The 16,918-nt window shown below is 40.9% G+C and overlaps 1 protein-coding gene across 5 annotated transcripts in view; it reads right to left on the bottom strand.

Moving 5' to 3' along the window:
* The window catches only part of NR2C2 (nuclear receptor subfamily 2 group C member 2), a 90,089-nt gene that overhangs the window by 66,081 nt on the left and 7,090 nt on the right, over positions 1-16,918 (bottom strand). For 3 of the 5 annotated variants that reach the window (XR_003430145.1, XM_027093866.1, XM_027093867.1), the window contains exon 2: positions 2,922-3,005. The exons of the other annotated variants lie outside the window; for them this stretch is intronic. Coding sequence is in view for 2 of the 3 variants with exons in the window: in XM_027093866.1 (XP_026949667.1) it covers positions 2,922-2,981 (60 nt within the window). In the remaining variant the exon portion in view is untranslated. The remainder of the gene's footprint in view (positions 1-2,921; positions 3,006-16,918) is intronic. 5 annotated transcript variants of the gene reach the window in all.

Raw genomic sequence — 16,918 nt, 5'->3', positions numbered from 1 at the left:
AACTGACTCAAGAAGAAAAAGACAATATGAACAGACCTATAACAAGTGATGAGACTAAATTTGGAACTAAAAAACTACCTGCAAAGAAAAGCCCAAGCCCACATGGCTTCACTGCTGAATTTTACCAGACATTTAAAGAAGAATTAATATTAGCTCTTCATAAACAATTCCAAAAAACAGAGAGGTCACACAGTTTGCAAGTGGCAGGATCAGGATTTAAACCAGGCCATCTGGCTCCAGAGTCTATACTCTTGACCACTATATTAAACTGTCTCTGTGAATAACTGAATAAATCGGAGCACATTATAGGACATCAAATTGTTCGTTTGTATGATCCAACTTTTGTAGTTTATTTTGGTAATATGACTTATCTGGTCCATAGGGAAAAAGGTTGTCCTGGGGACTTGAAAGAAAATCATTTACACTATTGACAATGTTGCTCTATCTCATTTATGGAGCAAAAGCGTGGGACCTGCTAAAGCTCCTTATACGTTTTTTTTTGTTTTTTGTTCTCTGTTTTTGCGGTACGCAGGCCTCTCACTGCTGTGGCCTCTCCCGTTGCGGACCACAGGCTCCGGACGCGCAGGCTCAGCGGCCATGGCTCATGGGCCCAGCCGCTCCGCGGCATGTGGGATCTTCCCAGTCCGGGGCACGAACCCGTGTCCCCTGCATCAGCAGGCGGACTCTCAACCACTGCGCCACCAGGGAAGCCCTCCTTATATGTTTTTATTTCAATGACTTCTCAAAACAATCCCATGAGATAATAGGTTCTAGTACTACTCCCATTTTCTAGATGAGAAAACTGAGGAACAAGGCAGTCACCCAGATAGCAAATGGCAGGACCTGGATTTAAACCCCAATCTGTCTGATCCCTAGAGAGCCCCCTTTCCATTATGGAGAGCCTGTCCTCTGGTGTAGCCTGTCTCATGCCTGATCCCTGCAACACTGAGCTCTGGTGAGCAGATCCCCAGTCCTATTACTCACCTGTGTGTGCTTCTGGCAAACAGGCAGGGAAGAGGTATGTTTCTTCACTGTCTGCTGACTGAATAAACAACTGTCCCCAAATGACTGCTAATAACCCCTAATTTAAAAACTTCATTCCCACTCAATTATTGTTTAGCACCAACATGATGAACTGTAGGCTCTCTTACTCATTTCGCTGATTTAATATTATATACAGCTACCACATGTAGTTTAAAGTCATCAAACTTGAAATTTCAAAATAACAGCATGGAAATCTAGGGAATATTTTAAATAGGAAGATTGCTTTTGTTCTCCAAATTAATAATGCCTCCTACTATTTTGGATGTCTCCTCAAAATGTGCTTTTCGCCATGGGAAACAATAGTTGCACTAAATTAACACATGAAATTCCATTTCTTGATGGAAGTAAGGCATCTGACAGAAAACTTTACCTAGGAAATTTTCTGAATACATACACAAAACTTGTATTATCCTATAAATTACTATAGGTCAGTACTATAGGTTACTTACTATACTAACCTCTTCTCCTAAAGAGTTAGTGATGACTTCTTAAGGCAGTGATCCACATACTAGTCTCCAAGTCAGTCTCAACTGGAAACTGTATTAAATGCAAAATAACCCTAAATATTTGAAAAGCCAACAGTGATTTTCAAGGTAATTGTTCCTAAGACAAACTATAAACACAAGCATTTTAACCCCAATACTTTCACAGCTCTTTAGCTCTTCCAAAAATATATTTAAAAATTTGTAAAATCTATCTGCTTTCATCTTCAGTTAACACTAACCCTTATTTGCCGGGTGAAAGGGATGATTATTATACTGCTGCCTTAAAGTCAATGGTTGATCTAAAATCTGAAAAGTCTGCTCACCAATTTTACTGGTATAAACTGGCATTCGTGTACTTATTTTTTATTTTTAAAAATCCTTTCTTTAAATGTCCATCCTTTGATAAATCTGTGTCTTCACCTTAGAAATACGATTATTGGTTCAAAAACACAAATCTGAATCCTTCTAATGGCTCCTGTTTGCAGCATGATGCATGGTTTATTGGAGGAGCTCTGGAAGAAGTGAAACAGAACTGGGTCAGTGTGCCCTTGGCCAGTTACTTGTCCTTGAGCCTTGGTTTCCTCACCTATTAAATGCGAATTAGCGATCACACCAAACCTCAAAAGGTTGTTGAGGACTGAAGCCCTTGCAGAGGGCCTGGTACAGACTGAAAAGATCTGGCCCTACTTCCCTCCTTTACACCTCGAGTTGCCTGAACATTCCAAGCTACTTCATGTCTCTGTCCTGTCTTTGCATAGGTTTCTGACTTAGGATACCCTCCTCAGCATCTGCCAGTTTCCAACCCTGCTTCCTTAGGTCTGCCTAACAAATGATTACTTGCAATGCAAGACCCACCTCCAGGATTACCTTCTTCACATGGAGTTTCACGTCTTACCATTTTATAATTACTCCTTAACCAGGCCCAGAGAACACTAAAGGAAGGGCCAATGGCTCATTCACCTCCATATTTCTTAGCACTTAGCAAAATCCCCAGTACATGGAAGAAGGTCAACAATGACTGTAGAATGCACAGAATCCGCTTTCCACCATACACAGTATTAACAGAGTATCAACTGTGCAAGAAACTAAGAGCCTTTGACTTAAAACTATACTCACAAGCTTGACAAGCATCATTAGACTCTTAGTTTTTTGTTCAAAGTAAAATGTTTAAAGTCACCTCATCGTATGCAGCTAGGCCACCCTATTCATGCAAAGAAACTTTAGGAGCAAATGTTCTTGTCATTTTCATTTTTCTTCAATGGCAGCATCCTGCTTTGGATCTGGCTCACATGCTGACTTCATTGGGACTGTTTTGAAAGAACAGCACACACTGATGTACTTTTCCTTTTAAAAGCAAGGGTGCCAGCTATTTTGCTAGCCCCTGTCACTCACCTCAGCCACCTGCTGGGTCCCCACTCTGTGCTGAACCAGCCCCTCCATATTTGTAGCCATGGTGAAGCAAGATCATTAGAGAACCTGTTTGGAAAGATGTAGCAACTTCTATCAGGTGGAGAGAAACCAGCCTACTTGAAAAACATCAGTAATCAAAATCCTTTTTTGGTACCACCTGGTGCAGATTTTGCCCTCCACAGACAACGAGCTAGCAGACTAAGCATATCTGGATAGGCTGCACCGGCTTCTTCAATTACAGGTACTAATATTAATCAGTAGTAACATTTCAATTGGGAAACAAGACTTGCCCTGGTAAATACAGAGAAGATGAATCTGGAACTTTATCAGTTCTCTTGGGTTCTAACAGCTCAGTTCACCTCTCAGGCAGGTGGGAATCGCACCTTTTTGGATAGCTCCTTGTCACAGTGTGCTGAATAAGAAGGTGGCTATCTGAGAAAGGTGTAAGATCAACTTCAATACAGAGCATTAGATTGCTATCAGCAACTGTACTTCTGTTACTAGTGACCAAGCAAGGAGCAAAACCCTGCCCAGGTGCTAACACACCTCACTCATGGGTTTAAAGGCAAACACTATCACTAACAAAGTAAGAAAAGAAGTAAGGAGACTGCATTACTAAAGTGGGCTAAGAACACGGTACTCATAAATTTATCAATTTATATTTTTAAGTCCTCATTAAATTAGAAACCCAGATAATTCAGCTTTATATTATTAGAAAAATTATGCCATCAATTGCCTTAAATTGAGGAAGTTCATCTAAAGTCCAAAAAGCATGCTAGTCTCCTGGGTCAGAATCACTTGAGTGCAAGCAGTGTTGATGAAACAGACCCCTGGTCTCTTCAGGTCATGACATAAAGATCCCCTGAATAGTCCCTAAACCTTTTCCAATTAACTCTACCACAAAGAATTCAGGATAAAGGGATTCCACTTTGGACCTAATTCCTGGACAAAGCAAAGACTTCATTATTGACTGCACAGATCCTATGGTTAATAGGAGTTTAAAGCTCTTGTATAATTTATTTTCAGCATGTATACAAAAAATCGATATAGTCCTTCCAAGTGTGTAATGCATAAAATGCACACACAGTTTATTTGCTTGGCCCCTCCTCAATCACAAACTGGACTATTCTGCAATGCAACTTTACAAAACACTTTCCTATAGTTCTCACCTAAAGTATTATATTTATAAGCACTGATGTCTATAAACTTTTTCACTCTCTGGTAACTTTCTACGTTATTCTATCCAGTATTAGACAGCCACTTCTATTATCATTATTCAGATTATTTTATTGGCAAAATGGTAATGACAGAGAAATGGGAAACCCTGAGTGACAAATATAAAAGAAATATAAATATATAATATATAAATATATATTTATATATAATATAATATATATAAATATATATATATTTATATATATATAAATATATAAATATAAATATAAAAGAAATCGGCCCTGCCTTCAAGGATCAATATCCTCTAAGAGTACATACTGCATCAACTGCTATAACGATACCAGGTCACCAGTGCCAGTGAATCATCTTCTAAGAACAGGATTAGGACCAAGACTGGGGAGGCAGTGTTTCTGGCTATTTATTCTTTTAATAAGTCTTCAAGACTTTTAACTTTTGTTTACTTTTCTTTGTTTCTAGAAGAAAAAGCACAGAAAAACACTGGTCTTTTCCCCTACTCACAGTTTGATTCCAACTAATAAGGCATAGAGGAAAAAAGCATCACTTCACATGTACCAGAAAAGTCAATCAACTGTTGTTAAAAACACAACTATTGCATGTGAAAAGTCCAGAGTTCTAATCTTTTTTTCTCAAAACAGTAAGTAAGAGCTCTCTAAAGAATCAAATGGATGAAGATAGCAAATAGATTATATTAAGAAATAAAACCCAAATATGCAGCTGTGACTATTAATTTTATCACTTTTAGGTGTTATTAGCATTTCTATTGCTGTTAACTGCAGTTTTATGCAAGAAATACATGAACTTGAGTATTACAAAAATATTGTTAGGGAAATATTAGTGAGTATTAGAGTACAGAAATAACAAAGTATTAGAAAGGCATATCTTTCTATTGGGTTTCCCTAAAAGAGGTGCTTGATCCTCCAAGTTTTAAGGTATCACAATGTAAGAAGTAAGTAAAACAACATCGTCTGGTGATGTTAAGAAGGGAGGGAAAACATTTAACAAAGACTATGGGTGTCTGGATGTCAGGATATCAGGGAGTAAGATTCACCTGAGAGCCTGTTTTACTGGCTACCGCAGCCATAGGCTGAGACACATAGTGAGAAGGAAGGGTAAAGCTTTGGAATGGGTACTGGGAGGTGGTTATCAATGAGGGGGTGTCCTTCAAGAATGAAAAGCTCCAGGGAACAGTGGGTCGTGTCTACATATTCACTAGCACAATATAATTTTGCATTTGAAATTTGAAAAACAAAAAAATCCTATTGTTTTGCCAGTACAAACTAGACAAAGCACTTCAAAACAGCCTTGCTGGTAGAGCTGAGCAGGCTAATGTAAAGAGTAACTAACACTTACTGAGTGGTTACTATACCCCAGGCACTGTATTCATAAGTACTCTGGACTGAACACTAAAGCAGCTCTGGGAACAGAAACCTGAGTCTTCAAAGGCTGGTGCTTGACCCACTCAGCTCCTAACCCTGAAGGACTGCCCCCAAGGACCACAATGTTTCCCAATTCATTAACCAAAGAGCTATAAAACCAAGTACCTTAAGTTAAAACAAAACAACAACAACAAACACTACAGAATATTTTCCTATGGTGGTTTTAAACTAATCAAGTTCAACCACCATCAACCCTTTAAAAATAACTAAGCAATAAGTTGGCTGCTGAGAATTAGTAACAACAATAAGAAGGAAAAGAGGAGGAAGAGGAGGAGAAAGTCCTTGTCCTTGAAGAACTTAAGAAGGAAACTACTAAGAGCTGTGCCATGTAGATGCTACAGAGTGTCCGAAGGAAGAAGCACCTCTGAGAGCAATGACAGTTTCACAGGACAGGAGCTGTTTAGACTGGTCTTGAAGGAAAGTGGGAATTTAGCAAGCAAACAGAGGGCGGATGGGAGAGAATTCTAAGCAGAGCTCAAACTGCAGGTTATGAGAATGGCACAGCAGAGGAACAGCAGGCAATCTGGTGGGGATTGTTGGAGAGGTCATGGGAGGAGAGAGGCTGACACTGTAGACAATGAGAACTATCAGAAGTTTGGTAGGGAAATGTAGTGATCACATCTGGATCTTCAAAAAAAAAAAAATCCTTTGGGCGACAGTGTGGAGATGATAGAAAAGGACGGTCTATGGGAGGCCAGTTAGAAAGTGGTGGCAACAAAGACTATGGATGCAGGCAGACTCTTAAACTTAACCTGAACTAGTGAGTCCTTGCTGTATAGCACAGAAATGACAACAAGGCACAGTATATAAAAACTGTCATACAGACCACAGAATGGCACAAGTAAAACTATTATTGCTTGGCCTCATGTGGCAGTAGGTTTTATAACATAAATTCTTTCAAATACAAGTAGATCAATATAACTCTTAACAGCAAAGATACAGAGAACACAATGGTGACTTTAATCAACTCTTCCAGACTTACGAAAAGTGTACAGCTGACCAAACTTTGCAAACTTTTCAGCGGAGGGCTACAAACCCCAGTGACCTGCAGTGAAAGCTAGGCTCGGCCCAGGAGCACCTGAATCCCAGTGAGTTAGAGAACAGCCCAGCTATGCTCTCCACAGGGGCAGGCTGAGAGGCCAATGTCTCAAATAACAATAAACAGGGAAGATGGCAGAAGAGTAAGACGCGGAGATCACCTTCCTCTCCACAGATACACCAGAAATACATCTACGCGTGGAACAACTCCTACAGAACACCTACTGAACGCTGGCAGAAGACCTCAGACCTCCCAAAAGGCAAGGAACCCCCCACGTACCTGGTTAGGGCAAAAGAAAAAACTAAACAGAGACAAAAGGATAGGGACGGGTCCTGCACCAGCGGGAGAGAGCTGTGAAGGAGGAAAAGTGTCCACACACTAGGAAGCCCCTTCGCGGGTGGAGACTTCGGAAGGCGGAGTGGGGGAGCTTGGGAGCCGCGGAGGAGAGCACAGCAACAGGGGTGCGGAGGGAAAGCGGACAGATTCCAGCGCAGAGGATCGGGCCGACCGGCACTCACCAGCCGAGAGGCTTGTCTGCTCGCCCGCCGGGGCGGGCGGGACTGGGAGCTGAGGCTCCGGCTTTTGTCGGAGCGCCGGGAGAGGACTGAGGTTGGCGGCGTGAACACAGCCTGCAGGGCGTTGGTGCGCCGCGGCTGGCCGGGAGAGAGTCCGGGGAGGGGTCTGGACCTGCCGAAGAGGCAAGAGACTTTTACGTCCCTCTTTGTTTCCTGGTGCACGAGGAGAGGGGATTAAGAACGCTGCTTGAGAGAGCTCCAGGGACGGGCGCGAGCCGCGGCTAAGAGTGCGGAGCCCAGAGACGGACATGGGACGCTAGGGCCACTGCTGCCGCCGCCAGGAGGCCTGTGTGCAAACACAGGTCACTAGCCACACGCCCTTCTGGGGAGCCTGTGCAGCCCGCCACTGCCAGGGTCCCGGGATCCAGGGACGGCTCCCCGGGAGAGCGCACGGCGCGCCTCAGGCTGCAGCGTCACGCCGGCCTCTGCCGCTGCAGGCCCGCCCCGCACTCCGTGACCCTCCCTACCCCCCCGGCCTGGGTGAGCCAGAGCCTCCGAATCAGCGGCTCCTTTAACCTCGTCCTGTCTGAGCAAAGAACAGACGCCCTCCGGCGACCTACACGCACAGGCGGGGCCAAATCCAAAGCTGAGCCCCTGGGAACTGTCAGAACAAAGAAGAGAAAGGGAAATCTCTCCCAGCAGCCTCAGAAGCAGCGGATTAAAGCTCCGCAATCAACTTGATATACCCTGCATCTGTGGAATACCTGAATAGACAACGAATCATCCCAAATTAAGGAGCCCTGTGGATGAAAGGCTCTTGGTGCTGCAGCCAGGACTCAGTGCTGTGCCTCTGAGGTGGGAGAGCCAACTTCAGGACACTGGTCCACAAGAGGCCTCCCAGCTGCACATAATATCAAACAGCAAAAATCTCCGAGAGATCTCCATCTCAACGCCAGCACCCAGCTTCACTCAACGACCAGCAAGGTACAGTGCTGGATATCCTATGCCAAACAACTAGCAAGACAGGAACACAACCCCACCCATTAGCAGAGAGGCTGCCCAAAATCATAGTAAGTCTACAGACACCCCAAAACACACCACCAGACGTGGACCTGCCCACCAGAAAGACAAGATCCAGCCTCATACACCAGAACACAGGCACTAGTACCCTCCACCAGGAAGCCTACACAACCCACTGAACCAACCTTAGCCACTGGGGACAGACACAAAAAACAACAGGAACTACGAACCTTCAGCCTGCAAAAAAGGAGACCCCAAACACAGTAAGATAAGCAAAATGAAAAGACAGAAAAACACACAGCAGATGAAGGAGCAAGATAAAAACCCACCAGACCTAACAAATGAAGAGGAAATAGGCAGTCTACCTGAAAAAGAATTCAGAATAATGATAGTAAGGTTGATCCGAAATCTTGGAGATAGAATGGACAATAGAATGGACAAATTGCAAGAATCAGTTAACAAGGACCTAGAAGAACTAAAGATGAAGCAAGCAACGATGAACAACACAATAAATGAAATTAAAAGTACTCTAGATGGGATCAATAGCAGAATAACTGAGGCAGAAGAACGGATAAGTGACCTGGAAGATAAAATAGTGTAAATAACTACTGCAGAGCAGAATAAAGAAAAAAGAATGAAAAGAACTGAGGACAGTCTCAGAGACCTCTGGGACAACATTAAACGCACCAACATTCGAATTATAGGGGTTCCAGAAGAAGAAGAGAAAAAGAAAGGGACTGAGAAAATATTTGAAGAGATTATAGTTGAAAACTTCCCTAATATGGGAAAAGAAATCATTAATCAAGTCCAGGAAGCACAGAGAGTCCCATACAGGATAAATCCAAGGAGAAATACGCCAAGACACATATTAATCAAATTGTCAAAAATTAAATACAAAGAAAATATATTAAAAGCAGCAAGGGAAAAACAACAAATAACACACAAGGGAATCCCCATAAGGTTAACAGCTGATCTTTCAGCAGAAACTCTGCAAGCCAGAAGGGAGTGGCAGGACATATTGAAAGCGTTGAAGGAGAAAAACCTGCAACCAAGATTACTCTACCCAGCAAGGATCTCATTCAGATTTGATGGAGAAATTAAAACCTTTACAGACAAGCAAAAGCTGAGAGAGTTCAGCACCACCAAACCAGCTCTACAACAACTGCTAAAGGAACTTCTCTAGGCAAGAAACACAAAAGAAGGAAAGGACCTACAATAACGAACCCAAAACAATTAAGAAAATGGGAATAGGAACACACATATCGATAATTACCTTAAATGTAAATGGACTAAATGCTCCCACCAAAAGACACAGATTGGCTGAATGGATACAAAAACAAGACCCATATATCTGCTGTCTACAAGAGACCCACTTCAGACCTAGAGACACATACAGACTGAAAGTAAGGGGATGGAAAAAGGTATTTCATGCAAATGGAAACCAAAAGAAAGCTGGAGTAGCAATTCTCATATCAGACAAAATAGACTTTAAAACAAAGACTATTAGAAGAGACAAAGAAGGACACTACATAATGATCAAGGGATCGATCCAAGAGGAAGATATAACAATTGTAAATATTTATGCACCCAACATAGGTGCACCTCAATACATAAGGCAAATACTGACAACCATAAAAGGGGAAATCGACAGTAACACATTCATAGTAGGGGACTTTAACACCCCACTTTCACCAATGGACAGGTCATCCAAAATGAAAATAAATAAGGAAACACAAGCTTTAAATGATACATTAAACGAGATGGAGTTAATTGATATTTATAGAACATTCCATCCAAAAACAACAGAATACACATTTTTCTCAAGTGCTCATGGAACATTCTCCAGGATAGATCATATCTTGGGTCACAAATCAAGCCTTGGTAAATTTAAGAAAATTGAAATTGTATCAAGTATCTTTTCTGACCACAACGCCATGAGACTAGGTATCAATTACAGGAAAAGATCTGTAAAAAATACAAACACATGGAGGCTAAACAATACACTACTTAATAATGAAGTGATCACTGAAGAAATCAAAGAGGAAATCAAAAAATACCTAGAAACAAATGACAATGGAGACACAACGACCCAAAATCTGTGGGATGCAGCAAAAGCAGTTCTAAGGGGGAAGTTTATAGCAATACAAGCCCACCTTAAGAAGCAGGAAACATCTCGAATAAACAACCTAACCTTGCACCTCAAGCAATTAGGGAAAGAAGAACAAAAAAACCCCAAAGCTAGCAGAAGGAAAGAAATCATAAAAATCAGATCAGAAATAAATGAAAAAGAAATGAAGGAAACAATAGCAAAGATCAATAAAACTAAAAGCTGGTTCTTTGAGAAGATAAACAAAATAGATAAACCACTAGCCAGACTCATCAAGAAAAAAAGGGAGAAGACTCAAATCAATAGAATTAGAAATGAAAAAGGAGAGGTAACAACTGACACTGCAGAAATAAAAGAGATCATGAGAGATTACTACAAGCAACTCTATGCCAATAAAATGGACAATCTGGAAGAAATGGACAAATTCTTAGAAATGCACAACCTGCCAAGACTGAATCAGGAAGAAATAGAAAATATGAACAGACCAATCACAAGCACTGAAATTGAAACTGTGATTAAAAATCTTCCAACAAAGAAAAGCCCAGGACCAGATGGCTTCACAGGCGAATTCTATCAAACATTTAGAGAAGAGCTAACACCTATCCTTCTCAAACTCTTCCAAAATATAGCAGAGGGAGGAACACTCCCAAACTCCTTCTACGAGGCCACCATCACCTTGATACCAAAACCAGACAAGGATGTCACAAAGAAAGAAAACTACAGGCCAATATCACTGATGAACATAGATGCAAAAATCCTCAACAAAATACTAGCAAATAGAATCCAAGAGCACATTAAAAGGATCATACACCATGATCAAGTGGGGTTTATTCCAGGAATGCAAGGATTCTTCAATATACGCAAATCTATCAATGTGATAAACCATATTAACAAACTGAAGGAGAAAAACCATATGATCATCTCAATAGATGCAGAGAAAGCTTTTGACAAAATTCAACACCCATTTATGATAAAAACCCTGCAGAAAGTAGGCATAGAGGGAACTTTCCTCAACATAATAAAGGCCATATATGACAAGCCCACAGCAAACATCATCCTCAATGGCGAAAAACTGAAAGCATTTCCACTAAGATCAGGAACAAGACAAGGTTGCCCACTCTCACCACTCTTATTCAACATAGTTTTGGAAGTTTTAGCCACAGCAATCAGAGAAGAAAAGGAAATAAAAGGAATCCAAATCGGAAAAGAAGAAGTAAAGCTGTCACTGTTTGCAGATGACATGATCCTATACATAGAGAACCCTAAAGATGCTACCAGAAAATTACTAGAGCTAATCAATGAATTTGGTAAAGTGGCAGGATACAAAATTAATGCACAGAAATCTCTGGCATTCCTATATACTAATGATGAAAAATCTGAAAGTGAAATCAAGAAAACACTCCCATTTACCATTGCAACAAAAAGAATAAAATATCTAGGAATAAACCTACCTAAGGAGACAAAAGATCTGTATGCAGAAAATTATAAGACACTAATGAAAGAAATTAAAGATGATACAAATAGATGGAGAGATATACCATGTTCTTGGATTGGAAGAATCAACATTGTGAAAATGACTCTACTACCGAAAGCAATCTATAGATTCAATGCAATCCCTATCAAACTACCACTGGCATTTTTCACAGAACTAGAACAAAAAATTTTGCAATTTGTATGGAAGCACAAAAGACCCCGAATAGCCAAAGCAATCTTGAGAACGAAAGAAGGAACTGGAGGAATCAGGCTCCCAGACTTCAGACTGTACTACAAAGCTACAGTTATCAAAACGGTATGGTACTGGCACAAAAACAGAAAGATAGATCAATGGAACAGGATAGAAAGCCCAGAGATAAACCCACGCACATATGGTCACCTTATCTTTGACAAAGGAGGCAGAAATGTACCGTGGAGAAAGGACAGCCTATTCAATAAGTGGTGCTGGGAAAACCGGACAGCTACATGTAAAAGTATGAAGTTAGATCACTCCCTAACACCATACACAAAAATAAGCTCAAAATGGATTAAAGACCTAAATGTAAGGCCAGAAACTATCAAACTCTTAGAGGAAAACATAGGCAGAACACTCTATGACATAAATCACAGCAAGATTCTTTCTGACCCACCTCCTAGAGTAATGGAAATAAAAACAAGAGTAAACAAATGGGACCTAATGAAACTTAAAAGCTTTTGCGCAGCAAAGGAAACCATAAACAAGACCAAAAGACAACCCTCAGAATGGGAGAAAATATTTGCAAATGAAGCAACTGACAAAGGATTGATCTCCAAAATTTATAAGCAGCTCATGCAGCTTAATAACAAAAAAACAAACAACCCAATCCAAAAATGGGCAGAAGACCTAAATAGACATTTCTCCAAAGAAGATATACAGAGTGCCAACAAACACATGAGAGAATGCTCAACATCACTAATCATGAGAGAAATGCAAATCAAAACTACAATGAGATATCATCTCACACCAGTCAGAATGGCTATCATCAAAAAATCTAGAAACAATAAATGCTGGAGAGGGTGTGGAGAAAAGGGAACCCTCTTACACTGTTGGTGGGAATGTAAATTGATACAGCCACTGTGGAGAACAGTATGGAGGTTCCTTAAAAAGCTACAAATAGAACTACCATATGACCCAGCAATCCCACTACTGGGCATATACCCTGAGAAAACCATAATTCAAAAAGAGTCATGTACCAAAATGTTCATTGCAGCTCTATTTACAATAGCCCAGAGATGGAAACAACCTAAGTGTCCATCATCGGATGAATGGATAAAGAACATGTGGCACATATATACAATGGAATATTACTCAGCCATAAAAAGAGACGAAATTGAGCTATTTGTAATGAGGTGGATAGACCTAGAGTCTGTCATACAGAGTGAAGTAAGTCAGAAAGAGAGAGACAAATACCGTATGCTAACACATATATATGGAATTTAAAAAAAAAAATGTCATGAAAAACCTAGGGGTGAAACAGGAATAAAGACACAGACTTACTAGAGAATGGACTTGAGGCTATGGGGAGGGGGAAGTGTAAACGGTTACAAAGCGATAAAGAGGCATGGACATATATACACTACCAAACGTAAGGTAGATAGCTAGTGGGAAGCAGCCGCATAGCACAGGGAGATCAGCTCGGTGCTTTGTGACCGCCTGGAGGGGTGGGATAGGGAGGGTGGGAGGGAGGGAGACGCAAGCGGGAAGAGATATGGGAATATATGTATATATATAACTGATTCATTTTGTTGTGAAGCTGAAACTAACATACCATTGTAAAGCAATTATACTCCAATAAAGATGTTAAAAAAAAAAAAAAAAAAAAAACAATAAACAAATCCTGGGACAAGGAAACTCTGTCTTCACTGACAGGAATGGGTGAGCCTACCTTTCCCTTCACAATCAACTGATTCACATCATCCTTATTTACGTATTACGTGGCCCATAATCATATAACATTCAAAATATTTACTGCCTTGGTAGTTTCTCTTCTAAACAAATATACTGGGTTTAGAGGCTCTGGCAGGCACTAAGTTAATTTCTCTGATACTGAACTGCATGAAGTTATCATTAAGAATAGATCTTAATACATGGGGCTTCCCTGGTGGCGCAGTGGTTAAGAATCCTCCTGCCAATGCAGGGGACACGGGTTTGAGCCCTGTTCCGGGAAGATCCCACATGCCGCAGAGCAACTAAGCCCGTGCGCCACAACTACTGAGCCTGTGCTCTAGAGTCCACACGCCACAACTACTGAAGCCCGAGCGCCTGGAGCCCATGCTCCGCAACAAGAGAAGCCACCGCAATAAGAAGTCCACACACCTCAAAGAACAGTAGCCCCCGCTCGCCTGTGCGCAGCAACAAAGACTCAACGCAGCCAAAAATAGATAAATAAAATAAATTAATAAGGAAAAAAAAAAGAACAGATCTTTTTTTGTGTGTGTGTGTGGTATGCGGGCCTCTCACTGTTGTGGCCTCTCCTGTTGCGGAGCACAGGCTCCGGACACACAGGCTCAGCGGCCATGGCTCACGGGCCTAGTCGCTCTGCGGCACGTGGGATCTTCCCGGACCAGGGTACGAACCCGTGTCCCCTGCATCGGCAGGCGGACACTCAACCACTGCGCCACCAGGGAAGCCCAGAATAGATCTTAATACAATGTAAAGGGCCTAACACTGTGCCTGGCACACAGCAGGCATGCAATGCATGGGAGCTACTACTAGCACAAATTTCAAAGACATTTGAAAGCAACAACAAACTGTAAAATGCATATTATAATTAGGAATATGTCTCTCATTTTGACATAAGATCCACATGAAATTTAACTACATATGTATATGCATTATATGCTCATACAGCATTTATAACTGATTCTATTAAACTGCACAACTGAGTGAAATGAAATGGCTGAATTAGGATAAATCTCACAAATATTTAAAAATAAACCAATACCGAATAACTATTTGCAAAATACTACTGGGTACAGAACTTCTTGATAGGCACAAGGTATTCAGTGTAAGTTTTACTATGCTAAGATTGTCAGAATTCTCTTTATACTCATGGGAAAATAAAAACAAAAATATAAATAGCCTAAGAATTAAAAAATGAGAAATACATAGCTCAAGACTTGAAATCATAGATCAAGACTTGAAAACAGGAAATGGAAATCAAGTGACAGATTTAGTATAATTTAGTAGATGTTCATCAACATAAAAGATGCTTACGGGGATGTCTCTAAGGTCAAGTTGAGATATACATCCTGTCTGTCAGAAACCCTGACACTAGTTAGACTCAAAGATTACTTACCTTTTGGGTAAGGTGATATCCTGCCCCCACAGGAAACTTGTTTCTTCCATATTACAAGTCTGGGCTACGAGAAAGGGGCAGCGATGGTATGTGGGGGCTGGGGAGATGGGTGAGCAGTGACTTGCAGGGAAGAGAAGTGGCTCTCATCTACATGGAGTTCCTAGCTACCAGAGCAGTGCTACAGGTCTGTGTGTGGAGACCTTTCCTAAAATATCATTGTACAGTGTGGGTAGCTTTCCTGTTTCACCAAGGGCCCAAGTGTAAGGGTGAAACGCACCTTCTTTGTTTCTATTAGTGTGACCCAGGGGTAGACGGATGGAAGGAAAGCAGGACAGATTTTCTGAGAACCTACAACGTGCCTTATATCAAACTAGGCATCGTTTAATCCTTAACATACCTTCTGAGTAGGTATTATTAGCTGCACCAATGCAGACAGAAAAAAACGGAGACTCAGAAGTTTAATCAACTTGTTCCAAGTCATCCAGCTGGAAAGAGGTAAACCTGGGATTCTAACTCAGGTCTCTTTGACTCTAAAACCTCTGCACCAGGGACTTCCCTGGTGGTCCAGTGGTTAAGACTCTGTGCTCCCAATGCAGGGGACCCAGGTTCGATCCTTGGTCAGGGAACTAGATCCTGCATGCGGCAACTAAAGATCCCGTACACGGCACCTAAAAGATCCCGCATGTCGCAATGAAGAACCCCCATGCCACAAATAAGACCCGGCGCAGTCAAATAAATGAATGAATGAATGAATGAATGAGTGAATAAAATAAAAAATAAAATAAAAAATAAAACCTCTGCACCACAGCGCCCTTCAAAATAGTTTCCCAGAAGAGGAAGTCAAGAGAAGAGAATTTTAAAGAGTGACAGGAGACCAATTAATTATCCAAAGGAACAAGCTGCTTCCATCAATAAGCTTGATGATTTAATAACTCATTTATATAACCACTAATTCCTAAATATATGATTGATGTTTCAGTACTACTCACAGAAATTTCTGATCTAGCTCCACCAGGACAGTAACATGACAGTTCCTTTAGAACTTGAACACACCTTTCCCTTACAATTTTACCTACATAATAATCATATTGATTCAAACAGTGAGGATAATTTTATCATCATTTTTAAAGTAAAATTTTTTACTCAAGTATAACATGCAAACACAAAAGTGTACAAATCATAAATGAAACAGCTCAATGAATTTTCATTCAGAGAACACCACTCACATCAGAAAATAGAACATTACTAGCACCTTAAAAGGCTCCCTTGTACGCCCTCAGAGTCCCTTACTTCCCTTCTCTCCTGACTTTCACTATCGTGGATTCGTTTTGCTTGTTTTTGAGCTGTATGTTAATATATTTTTTGTGTGTCTGGATTCTTTTCCTCATTGTTGTGATAACCATGAGTAGTCAGTGCATTTTCATCCCTGTATAGTATTCCAACATATGACTATGCCACAATTTACTTATCCATTCTATAGCTGATGAACATTTAGACTGTTTCTAGTCTGGAGCTCTTATGACTGGTGTTCCTATGAACACTCCTGTACCGATGGTCCCTGACTTAGGGTGGCTTGACTTACGATTTTTCAACTTTATCATGGTGTGAAAGTGATATGCATTCAGTAGAAATTGTACTTTGATTTTTGAATTTTGATCTCTTCCCGGGCTAGCAGTATAAAGTTACGATCCTCTCTCATGATGCTGGGCAGTGCCAGCTACAGCTCCCAGTCAGCCACGTGATCAAACAACCACTACACTTACAACTGTTCTGTTTTTCACTTTCAATATAAATTACTGGAGATATTCAATACTTAATTATAAGATAGACTTTCTGTTAGATGATTTTGCCCAA

The sequence above is a fragment of the Aethalodelphis obliquidens genome, unplaced genomic scaffold (genome assembly GCF_003676395.1).
Source record: "Aethalodelphis obliquidens isolate GAN/ISIS:26980383/991018 unplaced genomic scaffold, ASM367639v1 scaffold86, whole genome shotgun sequence".
Classification (NCBI taxonomy): Eukaryota; Metazoa; Chordata; class Mammalia; order Artiodactyla; family Delphinidae; genus Aethalodelphis; species Aethalodelphis obliquidens.
Note: the sequence above shows the minus strand (reverse complement) of the source record. Positions and strands in the feature narration are given on the sequence as shown.